General features: G+C 47.1%; 1 protein-coding gene across 3 annotated transcripts in view; it reads left to right on the top strand.

Annotated features, from left to right (window-relative positions):
* LOC119174131 (uncharacterized) overlaps positions 1-18,341 on the top strand; it is a 69,250-nt gene that overhangs the window by 24,680 nt on the left and 26,229 nt on the right. For all 3 annotated transcript variants that reach the window (XM_037424942.2, XM_037424943.2, XM_037424944.2), the window contains one exon: positions 5,239-5,306. In XM_037424942.2, coding sequence (XP_037280839.2) covers positions 5,239-5,306 — 68 coding nt within the window. The remainder of the gene's footprint in view (positions 1-5,238; positions 5,307-18,341) is intronic.

Here is an 18,341-nt window from a genome sequence, read left to right on the forward strand (position 1 = left end):
CGACGCTTGCACTCGGCTTCCCGTTTTCGAAAGTCCGGGTCCTCTTGTCGACGCTTACGTTTCAAAGTGGCCGAATCCGCTGCTGCTGCTCGACGCCGAAGTCTCTCAGCGGCTTCACGTTCTCTAAGTTGAGAATCTTCCGCTCGACGCCGACGTTTACGTTCGGCGTCGCGAGCTCTTCTCCGCGCTGCCTTGTCTTCGGACGACGACTTGGTTGCGGTTCCGCCAACACTTTGGCCGGCGCTGGTCGAAGGGACGTCGATCATTGCGACCTCGGACGTCGACGCGCCGTACAAACCAACCGACGAGCGGCAACTGAGCGAGCGAGCACCGACCTTGAGTATATATACAGCGCGACGGCGCATGCACTGTCAGCTGTCGAATGTTCGAGAAGGGGGAGAAGCGCAACGGCGCATGCGCGCGCGTCAGCTGCCGATGTTCTCGAAGCGCGACGGCGCATGCGCGCGCGTCAGCTGCCGATGTTCTCGAAGCGTGACGGCGCATGCGCGCTACATTATACAGCTAGCGAATGTTCGTGAAGAGGAGAAGCGCACGCGGTGTGTAGAGGAGGAAGGGTGCACAGATGGTGGAGGAGTGAAGCGCGCGCGGTGTGTAGAGGAGGAAGGGATGCACAGATGGTGGAAGAAGGAGGAGGAAGCTTGCGGACGGCGCCGCACTACAAGCCTCGAGTATTAGATGCTCCGCATCTAAAACAGGCTTATTCGCGCAGTACTCAAGGTAACGAAATATCGTGCTTTCATGTGGCGCCAGCCCCAATGACGTGATGAAAATTTCGATAAGGCGCACCAGCTTGGCTTGTTGGTGCACGGATAAATTCTCAAACAGCCGCCGTTCTTCTTGTTCTCGTCTTGCCGTTATTGTTTTCTAATGCTTTAATTGCTGCAAATGTACCAGGATTCTCATTTATTCCTCTATCGCAGGTGTTAAATCGGTGGATAACGTATGACTTTCGTTGTTCACGTTCTCGGTTTAATTTAAATCCCGTCTCTAAGAGCATTACTGATAGTTTGTCGAATGCATGGTCGGGAAGATGAAGATGTTTTGAAAGTGGTAGACTTTGGGCTCATTTCGCATGGGCTCTGTGATTATTGAAGCAAATCCGAAATAGTGTTACTGTTTGTCCGATGTACTGCATACTACACATGTTGCATTTGAGTAGGTATACCACATTAGAGGAATCGCATGTTAGGTTTCCTCGTATGTTAATCGAAACTTGGATTATGTGCTGGTTGCTTTGTGTGTTTCTCGGGTTTCTTACATACAAGACATCGTGATTCTAAACAAGATCGGCATGAATTATTGGGGGGTGAGGTATATATATATATATATATATATATGTGTGTGTGTGTGTATGTGTGTGTGTGTGTGTGTGTGTGTGTCTGTGTTTGTGTTTGTGTGTGCGTGTGTGTGTGCTTTTTCATGGAGCTTTTCAACGGACCTGACAATCCTGTAGGCTCAGGTGATGAGATTCGGGTAACGTTTAAAAAGAACCGCAGGTGGTTGAACTTTCTGGAGCCTTCTACTACCGCGTCTCTCATATTTATATGGTGGTTTTAAGATGTTGAACCCGAAATATCATTAAAAAACTAACCACCACACCACACTACGCTACCAAACCGTCTGGAATGAAACAGGCTTGTATAGGCACCGATGAGTCATTTTCACATGAGGCGAACATCCCTGCAGTTACCTCAGAGAACAGGTGCTTTACTCGACAAGGAAAAAACTGTCCCTCCTTGCGGCGCCGTGTGCATACTTTTGCGCAAATTTCATCTTTTGGAGGAGCAAAGACCTCTTTTCGTGGTAACTGAGCAGCTACGCTGGAAAACGTTTTAGAGTTCGTATGCGCGTTCACATCTCTGTCAGCTCATGCTTGCTGAGAGAAAGAAAATTAAACAGCACTGCGCGGGTGTGCTGCTTTTTTGTAGTAGTTGTATTTATAGCTGTAAAAGGCAGTTCTAGTTTAGTTATTTATTTATTTATTAGAATACCCTCAGGGCCCGTAGGGCATTACAGAGGGGGTGGGTACAACATATATAACACACAAGAAAAAAAGACAAAATAAAGAAACAAGTATCAGATGCGCAAATAAGGAAGGCAACAGAAGTCAACTAAAAATGTATAAGAATTCAAGCACATACAAGACAAAGATAGATAATGGAAACTGCGTATAGTTACAAGCATTGCTGAGAAATTGCAGTCTTGAATAACAAAGGGTCTGTTATTGATACAACGGAAGAGGGAAGGTGGTTCCAATCGGCGGCTGTTTTCGGTAAGAAGGCTGCTGAAAAGAATTTGGTGCGGCAAAACAGAATGGCAACCTTATGCTGATGATCAATGCGCGATGAGTGGTATGACGGTTGTGAAATGAGGTCTCGCTTCATTGATGGATTGTGAAAAAATATCTTATGAAAAAAATGCAGTCGCGCCAGTTTCCTCCGGACAGTTAAATTGGGTAGGTCAAGGTTAGATTTCATTTCTGATATGCTAGCAGTACGGGAATAATTAGAACAAATGAACCAAACTGAGCGGTTCTGAACAGATTCTAACGCGTTAATTAAATTTTGCTGCACGGGATCCCATATAGCGGACGCGTACTCAAGCTTTGGGCGAATTAGTGATCGGTATAATAGAATTTTGAGGGACAGCGGAGCGCGAGAAAAGTTGCGGCGTAAGTATCCTAGCGTTCGGTTAGCGTTATTACAGATGTAGGTAACATGCGTGTGCCAAGATAGATTGTTGGTAATGTAAACGCCGAGGTACTTATATGAAGAGACATGCTGGAGGGGAACGGCGGTAATTCTGTAGGTACAGGGGGGAGAAATAGATCGCCGGGTTATTGACATGCATTTGGATTTGTTAGTGTTGAGAGTCATAAGCCATTTATTGCACCAGGTTGAGACAGTGTCAAGGTCTGACTGTAGAAATTGGTTATCATATTCATTGTTTATTTCGCGGTAAATTACACAATCATCTGCAAATAACCTTATAGCGGAGTTAATGCTGTCTGGGAGACCATTGATATATATAAGAAAGAGTAAAGGGCCTAATACGGAACCTTGGGGTACGCCGGATGTTACTTTAGAAAGAGGTGAGTTATAGCCATTAGTTGTTACAAACTGAGTGCGATTAGTCAGAAAGCATTCAATCCATTTAAGAATGTTCGGATCAATGTTTAAGGCACTAATTTTCAGGAGGAGTAATTGGTGAGGTACTTCATCGAAAGCTTTTTGAAAGTCAAGAAAAATGCAATGCACAAGTGAGCCGCGATCTAAAGCCGATGCTATGTCATTAGTAAAATAAAGAAGTTGGGTTTCACATGAGTAACTTTTTCGGAATCCGTGCTGGTAGGGAGTAAAAAAAGAATTTGATTCTAGGAATGAGACAAGGTTGGAGTAAATTATATGTTCTAACATTTTACAAGGAACACTGGTTAGGGAAATTGGTCTGTAATTGAGAGGAGACTGTGTGTTACCAGATTTGTGCAGAGGGACCACCTTCCCCACCTTCCAGTCAAGCGGCAAAGTGGAGGTCTGAATAGATTGCGAAAAGATTAAGGACAAGTAAATTGATGAATACAATGCAGTGTTTTTTATAACTTAAGCTTGTGAATTAAATTTTGCACTCCAACGGCATCAACGGTAACAGGATACATGGGTAAAAAATTACGACTAGGCATTTGCGGCAACGCAGAAGCAGAACAACTTGAAAAAGAAGTAACAAAAAATCATTTAATGCAATGCAACACTCTTCACAGCGAACTGGCTGCCCGTCTGAGTTCGTAAGCGAAATGTTTTTCTTTTCCCTAGGTTTAACAGTTTCCCAAAACTTAGAAGGGGTTGTTACAAAAATTGAGGGAAGGGTATTATAAGAAAAACACGCTTGGCTTCCTTGATAGCTGCTCTGTATTCGGAAAGGACAGATTTGTACACGTGCCAACGGGCTAACGAATTAGTTGAATACAAACTAACCAGTCCTACTCACAAATAAGACTTCAACGCGAAAAAAAGTAGTCTTTTATATTCTCCACGTCTGGTGGGCCAAACTGCGCGGTAAGCTAGCAAACTGAGAATTCCACAGTACTCGAGGGCAATGCTTTATTTGTCACCACTTTGAAAACTCCTGCCATCGCTCCTAGTCGCCGTAAGCAAGGCTGATTAGATTTATCAGAGACTATAGCACAAACCTTTTGCGACGCTTCTAGTGTGGCGGATATTAAGCATTTAAAGATATTGCTCACAATCATAGGCTCACAGCAGCTCCGATAAAGCAGCGATGACGCTATTCATTTCTGATGAATGCAAACAATTTTTCTGAATGCTCTGACTGATCTATAAAACGATTGTTAGTTTCCACCCATAACAAAGCCAGTACAAAGCGCTTTCGCGCCTTGTACTGTAACCTGCTTTGCAATGATGCGGTTTGAGGCGCGAAAAAGTCGCATGGGCTACCCACACTGCAAGGAACATTAAAGGGCAATCGTCGCAGCAGAAATTTAGAAAACTAGTTACTATCTTTACCAAGGAGTAATTACTGTGGTGAAAAAAAACTTTGCCGTGGTTTTTGTTTTACCAGCGTGCAGCCGACAGTGACCACAGTCAATAATGAAGGGGGGCCTAGGCCCCCCAACATTTCTTAGTGGAGGGAGCCCCCCACTCCCGGCTGATACGCCTATGGGTGCTATAATGGTCTTCCACTTTTCCCGCTGTTCATGGTCTTCAGGCAATCAGAACGTAGACACGTTTTGTCATTATCCTTGCAGCCTGATCGACACAAAGTTAGAAATAACAAACGCGGCGTGTTTTCTGATCTACAAGTGCAGCACACTAGCCACAATACCAGATATACATTTACAAGTGCTCGGCGACATGCCAGGATATTTGGCAGTGAGCGACGGGCGTCTGCTGCCGTGTGCATGAGGCTCACTGCGACCCGCAGCAACAAGGCAGCGTTGCCCGGCGGCCCCCGCTTGCAGCGCACAATGCTCTCAATTAAAGTTACAGTGGAGCTTCATTACCTGTAAAGGTATTTCAGGACTCTAATCGCACTCTCTAAATTTATGTAACAACAGAGAAACACTATGAGCGGTGCAGTGTCAGCCAGGTTGTTTACTGAACCGCTACAACATATATTAAACCCTAATAATGGTGACATTATATAGCTGATGAAAGTTGCAAATCACCAATATACATTGTGTGCGTTTGCTTGTGCTTTCAGGAAAAATGCCACGCTGCGTTTCACCAAGGGAACATCTATCGACACTACAAAGCTCTTAGTGGACAATGGTGAGATTGCCGTCTTAGTTTTTTAATCGACGGTGACATTCTCCTATTGAGTTTTGGAAGTAGCGTGTTCACAAAATATCTTGTTTGTAAGTTTTCCTTATGAAAAAAATGAAGGGCAGAGGTTTAAAAAAAACAAACGAACGTGAATGTACCTCCAAGGCTTTGCACAATTTCAGAGGGGTTGGAAAAAAGGCCAAATAAAAACATAAACTACTTTTCAAGTCACAACATATCTAAACGAACGTAGAAAAAAGCGCAGCTTGCAGTAGTGAAACAATGCTGCAACCAACAGTGGAGCTGGTGTTCGACCTAGGTTGCTCCTAGTTTTCACAGCGAAAGCTGTTATAGAATCACAAATCAGGTCTCGCGCAGCGCCGTAATCGTCCGCCGCCACCACCACCACCGGTGTCTGCAACCACTGTCACACAAAATAAAAAAAATAGTACTAATGACACAATGGGGCTCAAATCTGGGTCTGCTGGCTGCCAGCCCAGTAGAGAGAGAGATTAAAATGAGGGAAAAGAAGGGACTTTAACCAGGAGGTCAAGCTTCCGATTTGCTACCCGGCACTGAGGGAAGGGAGAATGCGGAATAAAGATAGAAAAGAAAGCAATGGGTGAAAAAGACGCGCGGAAGAGAAAAAAAAAGTCAGCTAGGAGACTATAGGCTATTTGATAGCCACTACCACGCAAAAAATTCATTAAGGTGTTCACTGATTTTTTGTGCGAAGACAGATTATGTCGCTTTTCAAGCACTGACTGTTCTGACAAGGGTCTCTCGTCAAGACCAGCTAACGCAGTAGCTAGCTGCCGTCTTGGCAAGCTGTAACGAGGGCAGTGACAGAGAACATGCTCTATCATTTGATCGCTGCCACAATGGTCGCAAGCAGCACTGTCCTCCATGCTGCTTCGGAAGTCGAAAGCTTTGGTGAAAGCGACACCAAGCCACAGTTGGCAAAGCACTGTTGTCTCAAGTGGAGAAAGTCTGGACGGAGGCCGAAGTCGACGAGACAGGTCCAGCTTATGCAGTCACATTTGCACTCAGCGTTCCATTGGGATTTTATTTACACATTAGCGATTTTTCGGATTTTCATTACAGCATCAGTCCTACAAAATAGGATGGATTCTTCTTCACCATCTGTTTTCGACAACTAAGCCGTGCCGGTGATTGGGACTTGTTGGAAGACTTACCTCAGGCAGAGTTGATGTCGGGAAACCAATTGCGCTAATACGAGCTATAAAGCATTTAAAAAAAGCGAAAGAACAACCAGTCTTCGCACGATGCGAATAGTGTAACGATTAGGTCGTCCAATGCTCCAACACATTAAAATCTTGTTCTTGTTCACCAATTACCTGTGGCGCATACCCACTTAGAGCATGATTCCTCATCATCGTCAGCCACTGCATGAACAGTTGGCACAAAACTCCTTGCAAGTGTTTAGCGGATACCACGCTTCTCAGAAAAATGGCGAAAAATAGGATAGCGATAGCCGGCGTACTAAGCTAAAACGTTTATTATTGATGCGTACTGGCTATCAAGCATATATGCTTGCACCAGTTAACCAATGAGTGTTTTGAAAAGGTTTTCAAAGGCTGGTCTGTCGTTATACAAGCTCTTTGTAAACTTCCTGCGACTCATTCGACAGTTGTGATAGTGACCGACTCGCAATCCGTGCGTTCATTTTTATCATCGTCGTCAGCCTCAGCAGTACTAGAAATTTTAAAATAAATAATTCCAGCAAGCATTTGTCTAGTGTGAATGATATGGGTGCCAGTCCATCGTAGTATACTTAGAAGTGAGATGGCTGACTCACTCGCGCGAGCATCCCTTGATCTTCCGATTGGGCCAATCATGCCTCTTACAGCTTCTGTAACAGCAGAAAACTTTTCCGTCTTGAAGACTCATAAAAATTACAATACCAAATCCAGATTTCTCGCCCTGTATTTCGCATGGAATAATAAATGGTTTCCCACGCGAAAATTGGAAGGCTATATAACAAAATTAGGTAGCCGTGTACCAACTTTTGATTTCTACCTAAACAGGTCTGGTCTGGTGCCACCCCCTCTGTGCTCAAGCTGTAATTAACCGAAATATATCGACCACTTTCTTCTCACATTTCACTGTTTTAAAAATAAAAAAAAGTTGTTTCGAGACTTTCTTTAAAAAACTAGGAATATCACCTACTACTCCTAATATATTGTCTGTTGGGGCTGCTTTATTAAGACACAGCGACGGGAACATCTGCGGGGCCCCCTGCAAATTCCTATGTCCTTGCTGAACTCTTGATCAGCTCTTGGTTTTTACTAGCCAATCTAACATTTATTATTTAGCTACTACTCTGTAATGATTTAAACTTCAGAAGACTTTCATATAACGATTACACCTCATGTACTCAACAAAATATATTATTTGTCTTCCTTTTCCTTTTTTGACATTGTGCCAAATAAATCCCACAAAGTCAAAACAAAGTAATCCTATTTTCCTAGCCTGGATAACCTAAATGTATTGACTTGCATTACCCACCGGCTTCTTGGCCAATACCCCTTAGTGGCTGAGAGCGACAAAAGAAAGGACCAAGCAAGTAAGCAAGCAAGCAAGCAAGCAAATACCGCTTTTTTAGCTTTCACTGTGACTGTGGTGCACCTTCCGCACAGGCCTGCCATGCTTTTTCATTGATGCACAGTTATTGCTCCAGATCCTAAGCTATTGCGAGTAGTTAGTTCTCAGTATGTTTAGGTTTGGGTATCTTCTTTCTTGGTTATTTTTTATTTATTGATTGAATTAAAATACTGTGAGCACTAATGGGCTTGCTTGGGCCTGAGAAAGCAAGCTACACAATACGCTGTATAATCAAATAAAAATGCCACTAGAACTTCAGCTGATTCACAATCGCCAAATGTACCAATATTTAACTTGGTCCTGCCATTATTTGGACGAATTAGAGAGAAAAGAAACAAGAATACAGAAATCCTTTAGCCTAGGGTAAAGAATTTCAGGCGCGTCCACAAAAAGTCTGGCTGTCACTCAGTGTATCTAATCTAGCTCATGAACTAGCGTTTGACTAAGTGAATGCCATATTATATAAGCATACTGTGGGTTTTGGCGTGCTACAACTTATTAACTCTTTTATCCCTGAATTTTTCTTGCCGGCAGATGTTTTTCTTTCTTGTTTATTTGTAGATACTATAACCGCAATACTACAAAATATTTTTTCTTGGCATCCCATCAGTATGCACAAAATATGGCTCACCAGAACTCAGTGGCTGTAAAGTGGAATATGGTGAATTTATTTACATCTATTTTTAATTCTTCTTAGTGCAGGTTACCATCGTTAAAGTAACATACCGCAACCACGTATGAGTTGAATCGCCTAAACTGTCCAATAGCCGGTCTTCGCGCTCGTGATTCATAGTTCCTTACTGCACTTGAATGACCACCATCCACTTATTAAACAATTTGGGACTGTAAAACTCGAGGCTCTGCGCAATGCACTGGAACTTATCAATTCAAAAGAAAGACCAGGTAAATGGGCTGTGTTTTCTGACTCAAAACCAGCGTTACAGTGCCTGATATCAGTTCTCCGACGCGGATGCCACGACCAGTTGACCTACCAAACCGTGAAACTTCACCACCTTTGAATACAAAACGGCTATGACATCGTCTTTCAGTGGTTACCTGGGCATTGTGGTATAGGCGGCAATGATTCTGCGGATCATGCTGCTCGCAGGTCACATAAAGAAGCGAACAGCATTCCGATTTCGTTTTCAAGAGTGGATGCGGCGAGGCAGATTCGTCAACTGACCCGCAGTCTCACACTGACTGAGTGGAACACACCGAGCACACGACGTACAAGACTGCACGAGCTCGACCCTTCACTACAACTCCGGCCTCCACCCGGCCTACATCGACGTGCAGCTTCGCTTCTCTATTGCCTTTGGCTGGGAGTTGCTTTCACGAAACCTTATACTACGTTAATCAGAATTACTGACAGTGTGGCGTGCGATGTTTGCGGCACCAACGAAAATATCGAACACTTGCTGTGCTATTGTCCTCGATTTGCCTGAGAGAGACAAGTACTTGCCAACGCAATGCGGCGACTGGATGATCAGCCTCTTTCTGGGCAGGTGCTATTGCAGCAACGTCAACATGCCTCGACAGCCCACAAGGCAGTGAAAACCCTGCTGTGTTTCCTGAGAAAGACAGGCTTGTGTGAACGCCTCTGACATGTGGTAGAGTTCTACACGCTGCAGTGAAATTACTGTCAGTATCTCCCGCCTTTTTTTCTTTTCCCTCTCTTCCCTCTTTCTCGTCTTTCTCGTCCCCTTCCCTAATCCCCCAGTGTAGGGTAGCCAACCGGATGTCTTTCTGCTTAACCTCCCTGCCTTTTCCCTTTTGTTGCTTTCTCCTCCTCCTTGGTAAATCCAGCGTCATGAAAAATTTTGACTCGCGCTTTGCAGCGACAGAATTATTTTCGCCTATCTTTGCAAGAAAGAGGGGCTGCGGTCGCCGAGGTGTGCGGACGCGTTCCTATCGGCTCCGTCGTTTTCAGTGTTCTGCAGCGTTTTTGGACACCAACCATTGACCTTTCACTATCACCGTATCCGCCTGAGCACCAAGAGCCCGTGGCAACCAGTTTTTGATGTAGGTGCCCTTTTTCATCATTTTGGGACGACTTGACTGCCAGCGTCGAGCAGGCACCGAGCTAAGCCTGGGCGTTCGCGCCAACTGAGCGCAGGTATTCGCGACAGCTGTGGGACGCACGGTGCGTTCCCGCAATTCGCCGTCGTGTAACCACTTGCGCCATCTCTAGGCAAGTTGCGGGAGACTGAGAGGATGTTTCTTTTGAGGAACTTCAATCTCCTGATTGGACCACGGCTGTTAATCGACAAAAAGTCAAAACCACACCCGAGGCTACGAGCAAGGCGCCGAGAGTGAAGCCCGGCGCGGCGACGGTGTCGCAGCCTTGTCGGTTACCCACGAACGTCAAAAAGCAAGTCATAGCCGCGTCAAGATTGCCACAGCTTCCGAAAGATTATTTGTGGGTGATTGTCCATCCGCGCAATGGCCTCGACATGAGGCATGTTAGCGAATTCAAGTTTGCATTCGCCCTTGCCCAGGCGGCGAATCTGGGAGAGGAAGAAATCGCTGAGGACGTGTTTGTCCCAATGTCTTGCAAAACGTTGCGGTGTTAAGCACTCCGATGGAGAAAAATGCCAGGGCGTATGTCAGCATATCCAGTAATGCGTTGTGCAGTGTGGTGTATGAAGTCGATGCATACATGGCTGCCCCGGACGACACTTGCAAAGGGTTCATACGAGGGGTAGGCCTCGACATTGACCCGGTGAATCTTCAGGCGCTAATTGTTCATGACAGGAACCAAAAGACTCTTGAAGCAAAGCGAATCAAAAATTCAAAAGCGGTGGTGATTCTGTTCGACGGACTCAGGGTTCCCAATAATGGTACTTGCGGTGCGAGCATGTTTCGCTACAAATTGTTCAGAAGGTAGATCGATGTTTGCTACGCATGTGGCAAGGTCGGACATCGCGCTGACGTAAGTCCTACGTCAGATGAAGTCATATGCAGTGGATGCGGCAAGAAATCCCCATCGGAGGAACACGAGTGCAAGCCGATGGGCAAACTTTGCGGAGGCGCACACGTAACAGCAGACAGAAAATGCAAGCAGCGCTTCCAGATCTCGTACGTTGTGCGTCGCAGGAGAAAGGAAAGACAGAGGCAAGACTCCAACTTGGGTTTTCAGCGAGGCTACGCCGCGGAAGAAGACTTCCCACCACTGCACACGGACAAGCAAAGGGATGCCAGTGCGACACAGCACGGACGCTCCCGAACCAAGGGCAACCGATCACGATCCAGAGGGCGATCAGCCTTCATGGCAAGATCCCTATCTGAGACTTCTTCGGTTCGCATCACCACACCAGGGGCTGACAAGGCACCGTGGGCCACAAAGGCCAAGAAGACGTCACAGCCGCAGGTAAAGAGGAGTGCTGACTCAGAGCATATTAGCTTCGAGCTAGTCAGTAGTATCTAAAAGCAGAATGCTACTCTCAGAAGCATTGTCGGACAGCTCAAGGCAGAAATAGCAGAAATCAAGGGAGCCAAGGTGGTGAATGCCACTCCTCCATCGCGGCCAAACAGATCCATCAAGAATATTGGGGAGTTGCCAATAGCTGAGGTTCCAATGGACACCCATTCTGAGATTACGCCGGCAAAGACAAAGGCCACTACTGAGCATATGAGGAACGAGGAGCTCAATTTTCAGGTGCACACCACAGATTCTTTGGTGGAGATTAAGGAGACTTAAGCAAATGACCGAGGCGATGCCATCTCTTGGTGCTAGGACTTCCAAGCTTGGAGAAGAGCTGAGCAAACTGAGAGCCAAGAAGAGCGTGAAGTAGCTGGTTAAGAGTAGGGCTATTTCCTTGGGGGCGACCTATGGTAGCACCCAGACTGGATTAGCCGACATCACTAATGATGGCTGCGAGTAACAGCATATTGAACTTCACGATCTGGCAATGGAACTGTTGAGGCTTCCCTGAAAAAGGCGGCCTCACAACAGTTCCTCAGATCGAGAGCATCGCAACCGCAGATTATCTTATTACAAGAGGTATTAACGAATAGAGTTTCTTTGTGGGGCTAATTATCATACGTAAACAAAGGGCCGGAAGGTAGGGGGTCTACACCATGGTCTCTAACAAACACACTTTTATCGAGCATGACTTAAAGATGGGTAGGTGCAAAATTTAATACCTTTTTGGCGAGGTTATCTCGAGTGGAGAGGTCAAAAATAGCATATTCATCCTCAAGGTGTATAGTTTTCCTAGAGGAGGGCAGCATCGCTTCACTTCGTTGTTGGCCAAGGCAGTTTCTGTAGCAGGCAGGGTCAGGGCCCCTATTGGTGTGGCCGGGGACTTTACTGCCCACCATCAGGCTTGGGGTTACCCACACACCACACGCAAAGGCACGAATCTCTGGCAAGCAGCGGCGGACCTTGGACTCACATTAAAAAACGATTCCGAATTTCCCACTTGGATCGGCAACTCTGTGTCACAGGATTCGCCTCCCTATCTCACATTCGTGGGGTCGGCAGGGGAATTTTCCTGGGCTAACTTGGGAGTAGAATTAGAGAGTGATCACTATATTGTCAGCACAGAGTTGCAGGCAGGCAGGAAGCCTCCCAGGACATTCAAATACATAGACGGGGATCACTTCCGAATGATAAGGGAGGAAAGAGGGGTTGAATCTTCGGAGAACTTTCAAGATGGAATGGCTAGTGTCAGAGGGGACGTAGAAGAAGCAACCAAGTTGATACACACCAAGATCGAGGTTAAGCAGATGAATAGCAGACCAGCACACTTACTAGGGGCCAAGGATTATCTGCTGTCTCGGTTGAAAACGCAGAAGCTCAATCGCAGGCTTAGAAAGAGGCTAACCGTGTTAAGCAAGGAAAATATGACACATTGCCAAATACTTGAGAGGCAGCAATGCCGGGAGTTGTGTAACATGGTAGATGGACAGATGCGAATAGGTGGGAAATGGAACCTACTCAAGCCTCTGCTCCATGGAAATACGACCAAAACCAGCCAGATTCAGGGGCTGGATAGAATTCTACAGGCGGAAGGGCATCACCATGGGGATGACGAAATCGCCACGCGCTTAGCACGGAGGTATCTTCCTCAGGCGGGTGATGCTGGATCTCCGGAGCCGGCGTGGTTAAGATATGAGGGCGAACCAGCCGTCCGCCTTGATAGGCCGTTCCAAGAGGGGGACTTTCGCGAAGCACTACAAAAGCTCAATGGCCGGTCAGCCGCGGGACCCGATGGCGTAACTAACAAACTGCTGCCCAATTTAGCCCACAGGTCGATAAAGGTCATAACGGCAGAGATCAACCGTATATAGAAATCGGGTGTCTTTCCATATGAGTGGAAGGTCACGTCCGTGATTCTTATTCCCAAGCCTGGGAGTAGCCCCGGGGCTGAGACCTCCGGCCAATCTCCCTCACGTCTTTCTTGGGCAAGGTGGCAGAGCACGTGATTAATGATTGGTTCTCTAAGCACATTGAGGACGAGGATCTTTTTTCCAAACAACACGATGGGCTTCAGGCATCACCTCTCTGCGCAGGATGCCATGCTGCTCATCAAGCATGATATATTAAATAGAGACACCCGAGACACGAGGGCCAATCTCGGTCTCAATCTGGAAAAGGCCTTCGACAAAGTGTCACATGGGCATATTCTAGACTCGATCTCCCGCCTTGACATGGGAGAAAAGTTTTACAGATTTGTGCAGTCTTTTCTCGGAGGTAGGAAGGCCACCATCAAATTGGGTGACCTAACATCTAAGGCTTACGATCTCGGGCAACGAGGTACGCCACATGGGTCGGTTACTTCGCCGCTCTGGTTTAACGTAGCGATGCAGGGCTTGGCTGTCGAGCTTGAGCAAACGGAGAGTATTGGCTTCGCAGTCTATGCGGATGACATTGCCCTCTGGTGCTCAGGCGAGTCGGACGGCAGCGTTGAAGAAGCACTGCAAGCGGCAGTGCATTGCGTCGAGAAATACGTTTGTCAGATGGGCCTCCATCTCTCACCTTCTAAATCATAGTTCCTCCTATATCGTCCTACTAGAAGGGGACCGAAGCCTAGAGAGTAGAGGCCTCCCAAGGAGACAGATATTAGGGTACAAATTTCATCCAGGTGCGAGATCTCCAGGGTTCGTTCTCTCCGGGTGCTAGGCATGAATATTGAAGCTTACGGTCAGCACTGGCATAATATAGATAAGCTTACAGGACATGCTGAAAGAGTCCTCAGACTCATTGCAAGGGTTTCTAATAAAAAAGGGTGGCTTAGCGAAGATAATCTACTCAGGCTATTTCACGCGTTTCTCGTGAGCCATGTGAATTATGTCACTCCCATGCACAGAAGGCAGAAACACGAGAATAACAAGCTGAACACGCTAGTCAGGAAGCGTATTAAGAGAGTCCTTGGACTCCTAATGCACACACGCCCAGAAAACCTAGCAAGACTTGGCATACACAAAACATTGAAAGAAGTCATTGAAGCTCAGCAGACCGCATATGTTTCCAGACTCTCGTCTATGATGGCTGGAAGGGGAATCGTGAGTAAGGTCGAGCTCAGTCCGACGAATTTAAAGGATAGGACCATTCAGCTTTCGGATAGTGTGCGACAGGCTATCACAGTCTGCCCTCTTCCAAGGTACGCGCATCGAACTTTCAACGCTGGCAGGAGGACGGCTCGCGCCTCCGCGCTTCTGCGGTACGCGCATACGCATGAGGCAGAGTCGTGTTTTCTAGATGCTGCCCAGTACGAAGGTGACTCGAATCACTTTAATGCTAACGTTGTTGACCTAAAGGGACCGGTATTATCAGCCGCGTCAATCAGCACGTCGTAGGCTTGTAAGGCAGAGCAACTGGCCATCGCACTGGCAATCCTCAGGTCGGACAAAGAAGAGATATTTACAGACTCGAGATCAGCCCTTCGAGCTTTCTCAGCTGGGGCTCTATGTGAGGAAGTTGCTAAGGCACTTAAGGGTAAAGTGCTGACTCATCACGTCATCACAAGGTTCCCGGCGCAGGAAGTCGCCGAGGTAGGGGGATTGGCCAACGTCAATGAGTTGGCCCATGCCCACGTGCGAGGTCTTGCTGGCCGCGCCGGGCACTGGGAAGCCGGTGTGCCGGGTGGGACCGGCTGCGGGCTTGGTCCGACCCTTTTGGAAGCTGACCCACCCCGCTGCAGGGATATTCTCTCCACCTTTAACGAGATCACTCGCCACTACCAGATAAGCCGCAGGGCTTTCCCCTTGCCACATTGAAATCTCACGAGGCCCGAGGCCGTGAATCTGAGGCTTCTGCAGACAAAGTCGTATCCCACACTCTCCGTCTTCAGTGGGTACAAAGAGGTCTCCCCTCTGTGTTCCGACTGTGGGGCGGTTAAAGACTTTAAGCACATGCTCTGGGGATGCGCCTCTTTGCAGCACCACACAATCCACGGCTTGACGGAGGAAGTCTTTTCTTCTTTCCTCACGAGCCACAACTGGTTTGAACAACTCCGGGATGTCAAGAAGGCCCAGGATGCGGCGGTGAGGCTTGGCCTCTCTGTCGCAACGTGGGAGCGGCCCGCGTTCTCGCTTCTATAATAATGGGGTGAAGATACTTCCGAACCCAAATAAAGTTAACTATCTATCTATCTATCTTTGCAAGGGCAAACTGATGTCACTGCACTTCTTTGTCGTCGTCTTCTAGCTTTATAGCGCACCAAGATTATATTGTCACGGAAATGAAGTAAAGGAAAATGAAGGACACAATCAGCTGAGAGGCGCGCGAGCCTGCCAATCAGCCATTGTAACTCTTGCCTGCGGGTTTTTCTCTGTAAAAGCATTTTTTTACAGAATTCACCGGCTCGTAACGTATAGGTGAGAGGTGCTGTGTAACCATCAGACGACGGAGCTCTGCAGCGGACTTCACATCGATTTTCCAGCCATGACTAATGATGAGCCCTTCGCGTCAACATCAGCGTCTCCGACAAACACGGCGTCGCAACGATACGTTTTCACGCCACTTAAAGATCCAGGTGCATTCTGCGGGACCGATGGCGTCGACGTTGACGATTGGTTGGCCGTGTTCCAACGAATGAGTGTGCCGAACATATGCGATCCCACACTTCAGTTGGATAATGTGCTGTTTTACTTGAGAGGCACGGCCAAGGTATGGTAAGAAAACAACGAAGAACTCGCAAGCTGGGACCAGTGCAAAGAAAAGATGCGAGAGTTGTTTAAAAAAACCGCCAGTCGTAAGATTGCTGCCAAAAAGGAATTCGCCAAATTCAAGCCATATTTATATGGTCGCATATTCTCAGTCGTTACGGACCACCACGCCCTCTGTTGCCTGATTTTTCTGAAGGACCCGACTGGACGACTGCGTCGCTGGGCTCTCAGGCTTAAGAAAGTTTTGTTTAGCGTCAGCTACAAGTATGGCCGCTTGCACAAAGACGCAGACTGTCTTTCTCATCATCCGGTGGATCCTACTGATCGCGTTGCAACTGACCAGGAGAGCAGCGTAAAAGCGTTTACTGACATCGGTGATATGCGCATTGAACAATGAAGGGATGACTCAGTGCGCACTACCATCGACACCATCCAGTCTGGCAGCCATGATGCTGAACCCCGTATGTTCGTGCTGCATGACAGCATCCTCTACCACTGTTACGTCAGCGCTGAAGGCCCTCAGCTTCTGCTTGCCGTTCCTCGCCATCTACGGCCGGCCATATTTGAACAACTTCAAACGCACTAAAAGTGGGACACCTCAGAGTTTCCCACACATATGACTGCGTACGGCGTCGGTTTTCCTGGCCAGGACTGTACCACAGCCTACGTCGATATATCGCCACTTGCGACCTCTGCCAGCACTGGGAAAGGCGATCTTTGCTGCCAGCTGGATATCTTCACCCAATTTATGTCCCCTCTGAACCATTTCATCACGTGAGACTCGACCTTCTTGGCCCTTTTTCGACGAGGACACTTTAAAATAAATAGATTGCCGTCGCCACAGATTATGCAACCCGTACGAGATAACATAGGTCATGCCAACCAGTTCTGCCACTGACGACCCGGATTTTCTTCTTCATGACGTCAGCCCCACTGTGGTGATCTAGTGGCTAAGGTACTCGGCTGCTGAGTCGCAGGTCGTGGGATCGAATCCCGGCTGTGGCGGCTGCATTTCCGATGGAGGCGGAAATGTTGTAGGCCCGTAAGCTCAGATTTGGGCGCACGTTAAAGAACCCCAGGTGGTCGAAATTTTCGGAGCCCTCCACTACGACTTTTCTCATAATCATATGGTGGTTTCGGGATGTTAAGCCCCTCATACAAACAACAAACTTCTTCATGACGTCATCTTACACCATGGTGCACCCCGACAGCTGTTTACGGACCGTGGCCACTCTCTCTTGTCCAAAGTTGTTGACGACCTCACTCGATCGTGTGATACATCGCATAAGCTATCTACAACCTAAAATCCACAAAATAATGGCCTAACGCACGCCTACAGAGATGCTTTCGATGCACGTCTCCGAAGGTCATCGTGACTGGGTCACCACGCTGGCCTATGTTACTTTCTCATATAATTCCCTTCGACATGACACCACGGGATTCTCACCTTTTTATCTTTTGTATGGTCATGACCCCATATTGCCATTTGAAACCACCTTTCCTGTCAAGCCATCTGCTTCCGAGTACGCTCGCGAAGCCATTGATTGGGCTCACGTGGCTGGTAAAGTTGCTCAGTCTCGTCCCACCAGGTCACAGGATATGCGAAAAGCCCGCTACGACCACTGGCATTGTAATATAACGTTTGCTCCAGGTGACCGCATGCGCTTCTGGTCACCGTGTCGCCGTGTAGGTCTCTCCGAAAAACTTTTCACCCGATGCGCAGGACCATATTTTGTCTTACGTCAATGTTAACGACGTCAACTACGAGATAGCGCCAATGCAGTCCAATACGTTACAAAGTTTGTCACTTGTTGGCATTGTTCATGTTTGAAGCATGAAACCCTACTTCTGTCGCACTTCTTCGGACTCACGCTGAAACGGTGCTGCAGCGCCTGGAGGTCCTGTTACGGAAATGAAGTAAAGGAAGGAGAAGGACACAATCAGCTGAAAGGAGCGCGAGAGTGCCAATCAGCCATTGTGACTCTTGCCTGTGGCTTTTCCTCTGTAAAAGCATTTTGTACAGACGTCACTGACCCAAAAACAATATTTCATAAAACGAATTAAAATTCATTACTTTCAATCTCACTGTTAGAGACCCCTTGCATACGTCTAAGTGATGTTAGCAGGCTTCTCGACTAGAATAACTATAAAGCGGGAGCTTTTACAAGAGCCAAACATCTGGGTTAACCTGAATTCAATCAGAAGTCGGGCATCCACTAAGTCCTGGTGTCCTGTACTTAGGACATGAAGAAAGTCCATAGCTGCTGGCGATACTTTCTCGCATTCCACTATTTTCTTTTC

This window comes from Rhipicephalus microplus, chromosome 5 (genome assembly GCF_043290135.1).
Source record: "Rhipicephalus microplus isolate Deutch F79 chromosome 5, USDA_Rmic, whole genome shotgun sequence".
Taxonomy (NCBI): Eukaryota; Metazoa; Arthropoda; class Arachnida; order Ixodida; family Ixodidae; genus Rhipicephalus; species Rhipicephalus microplus.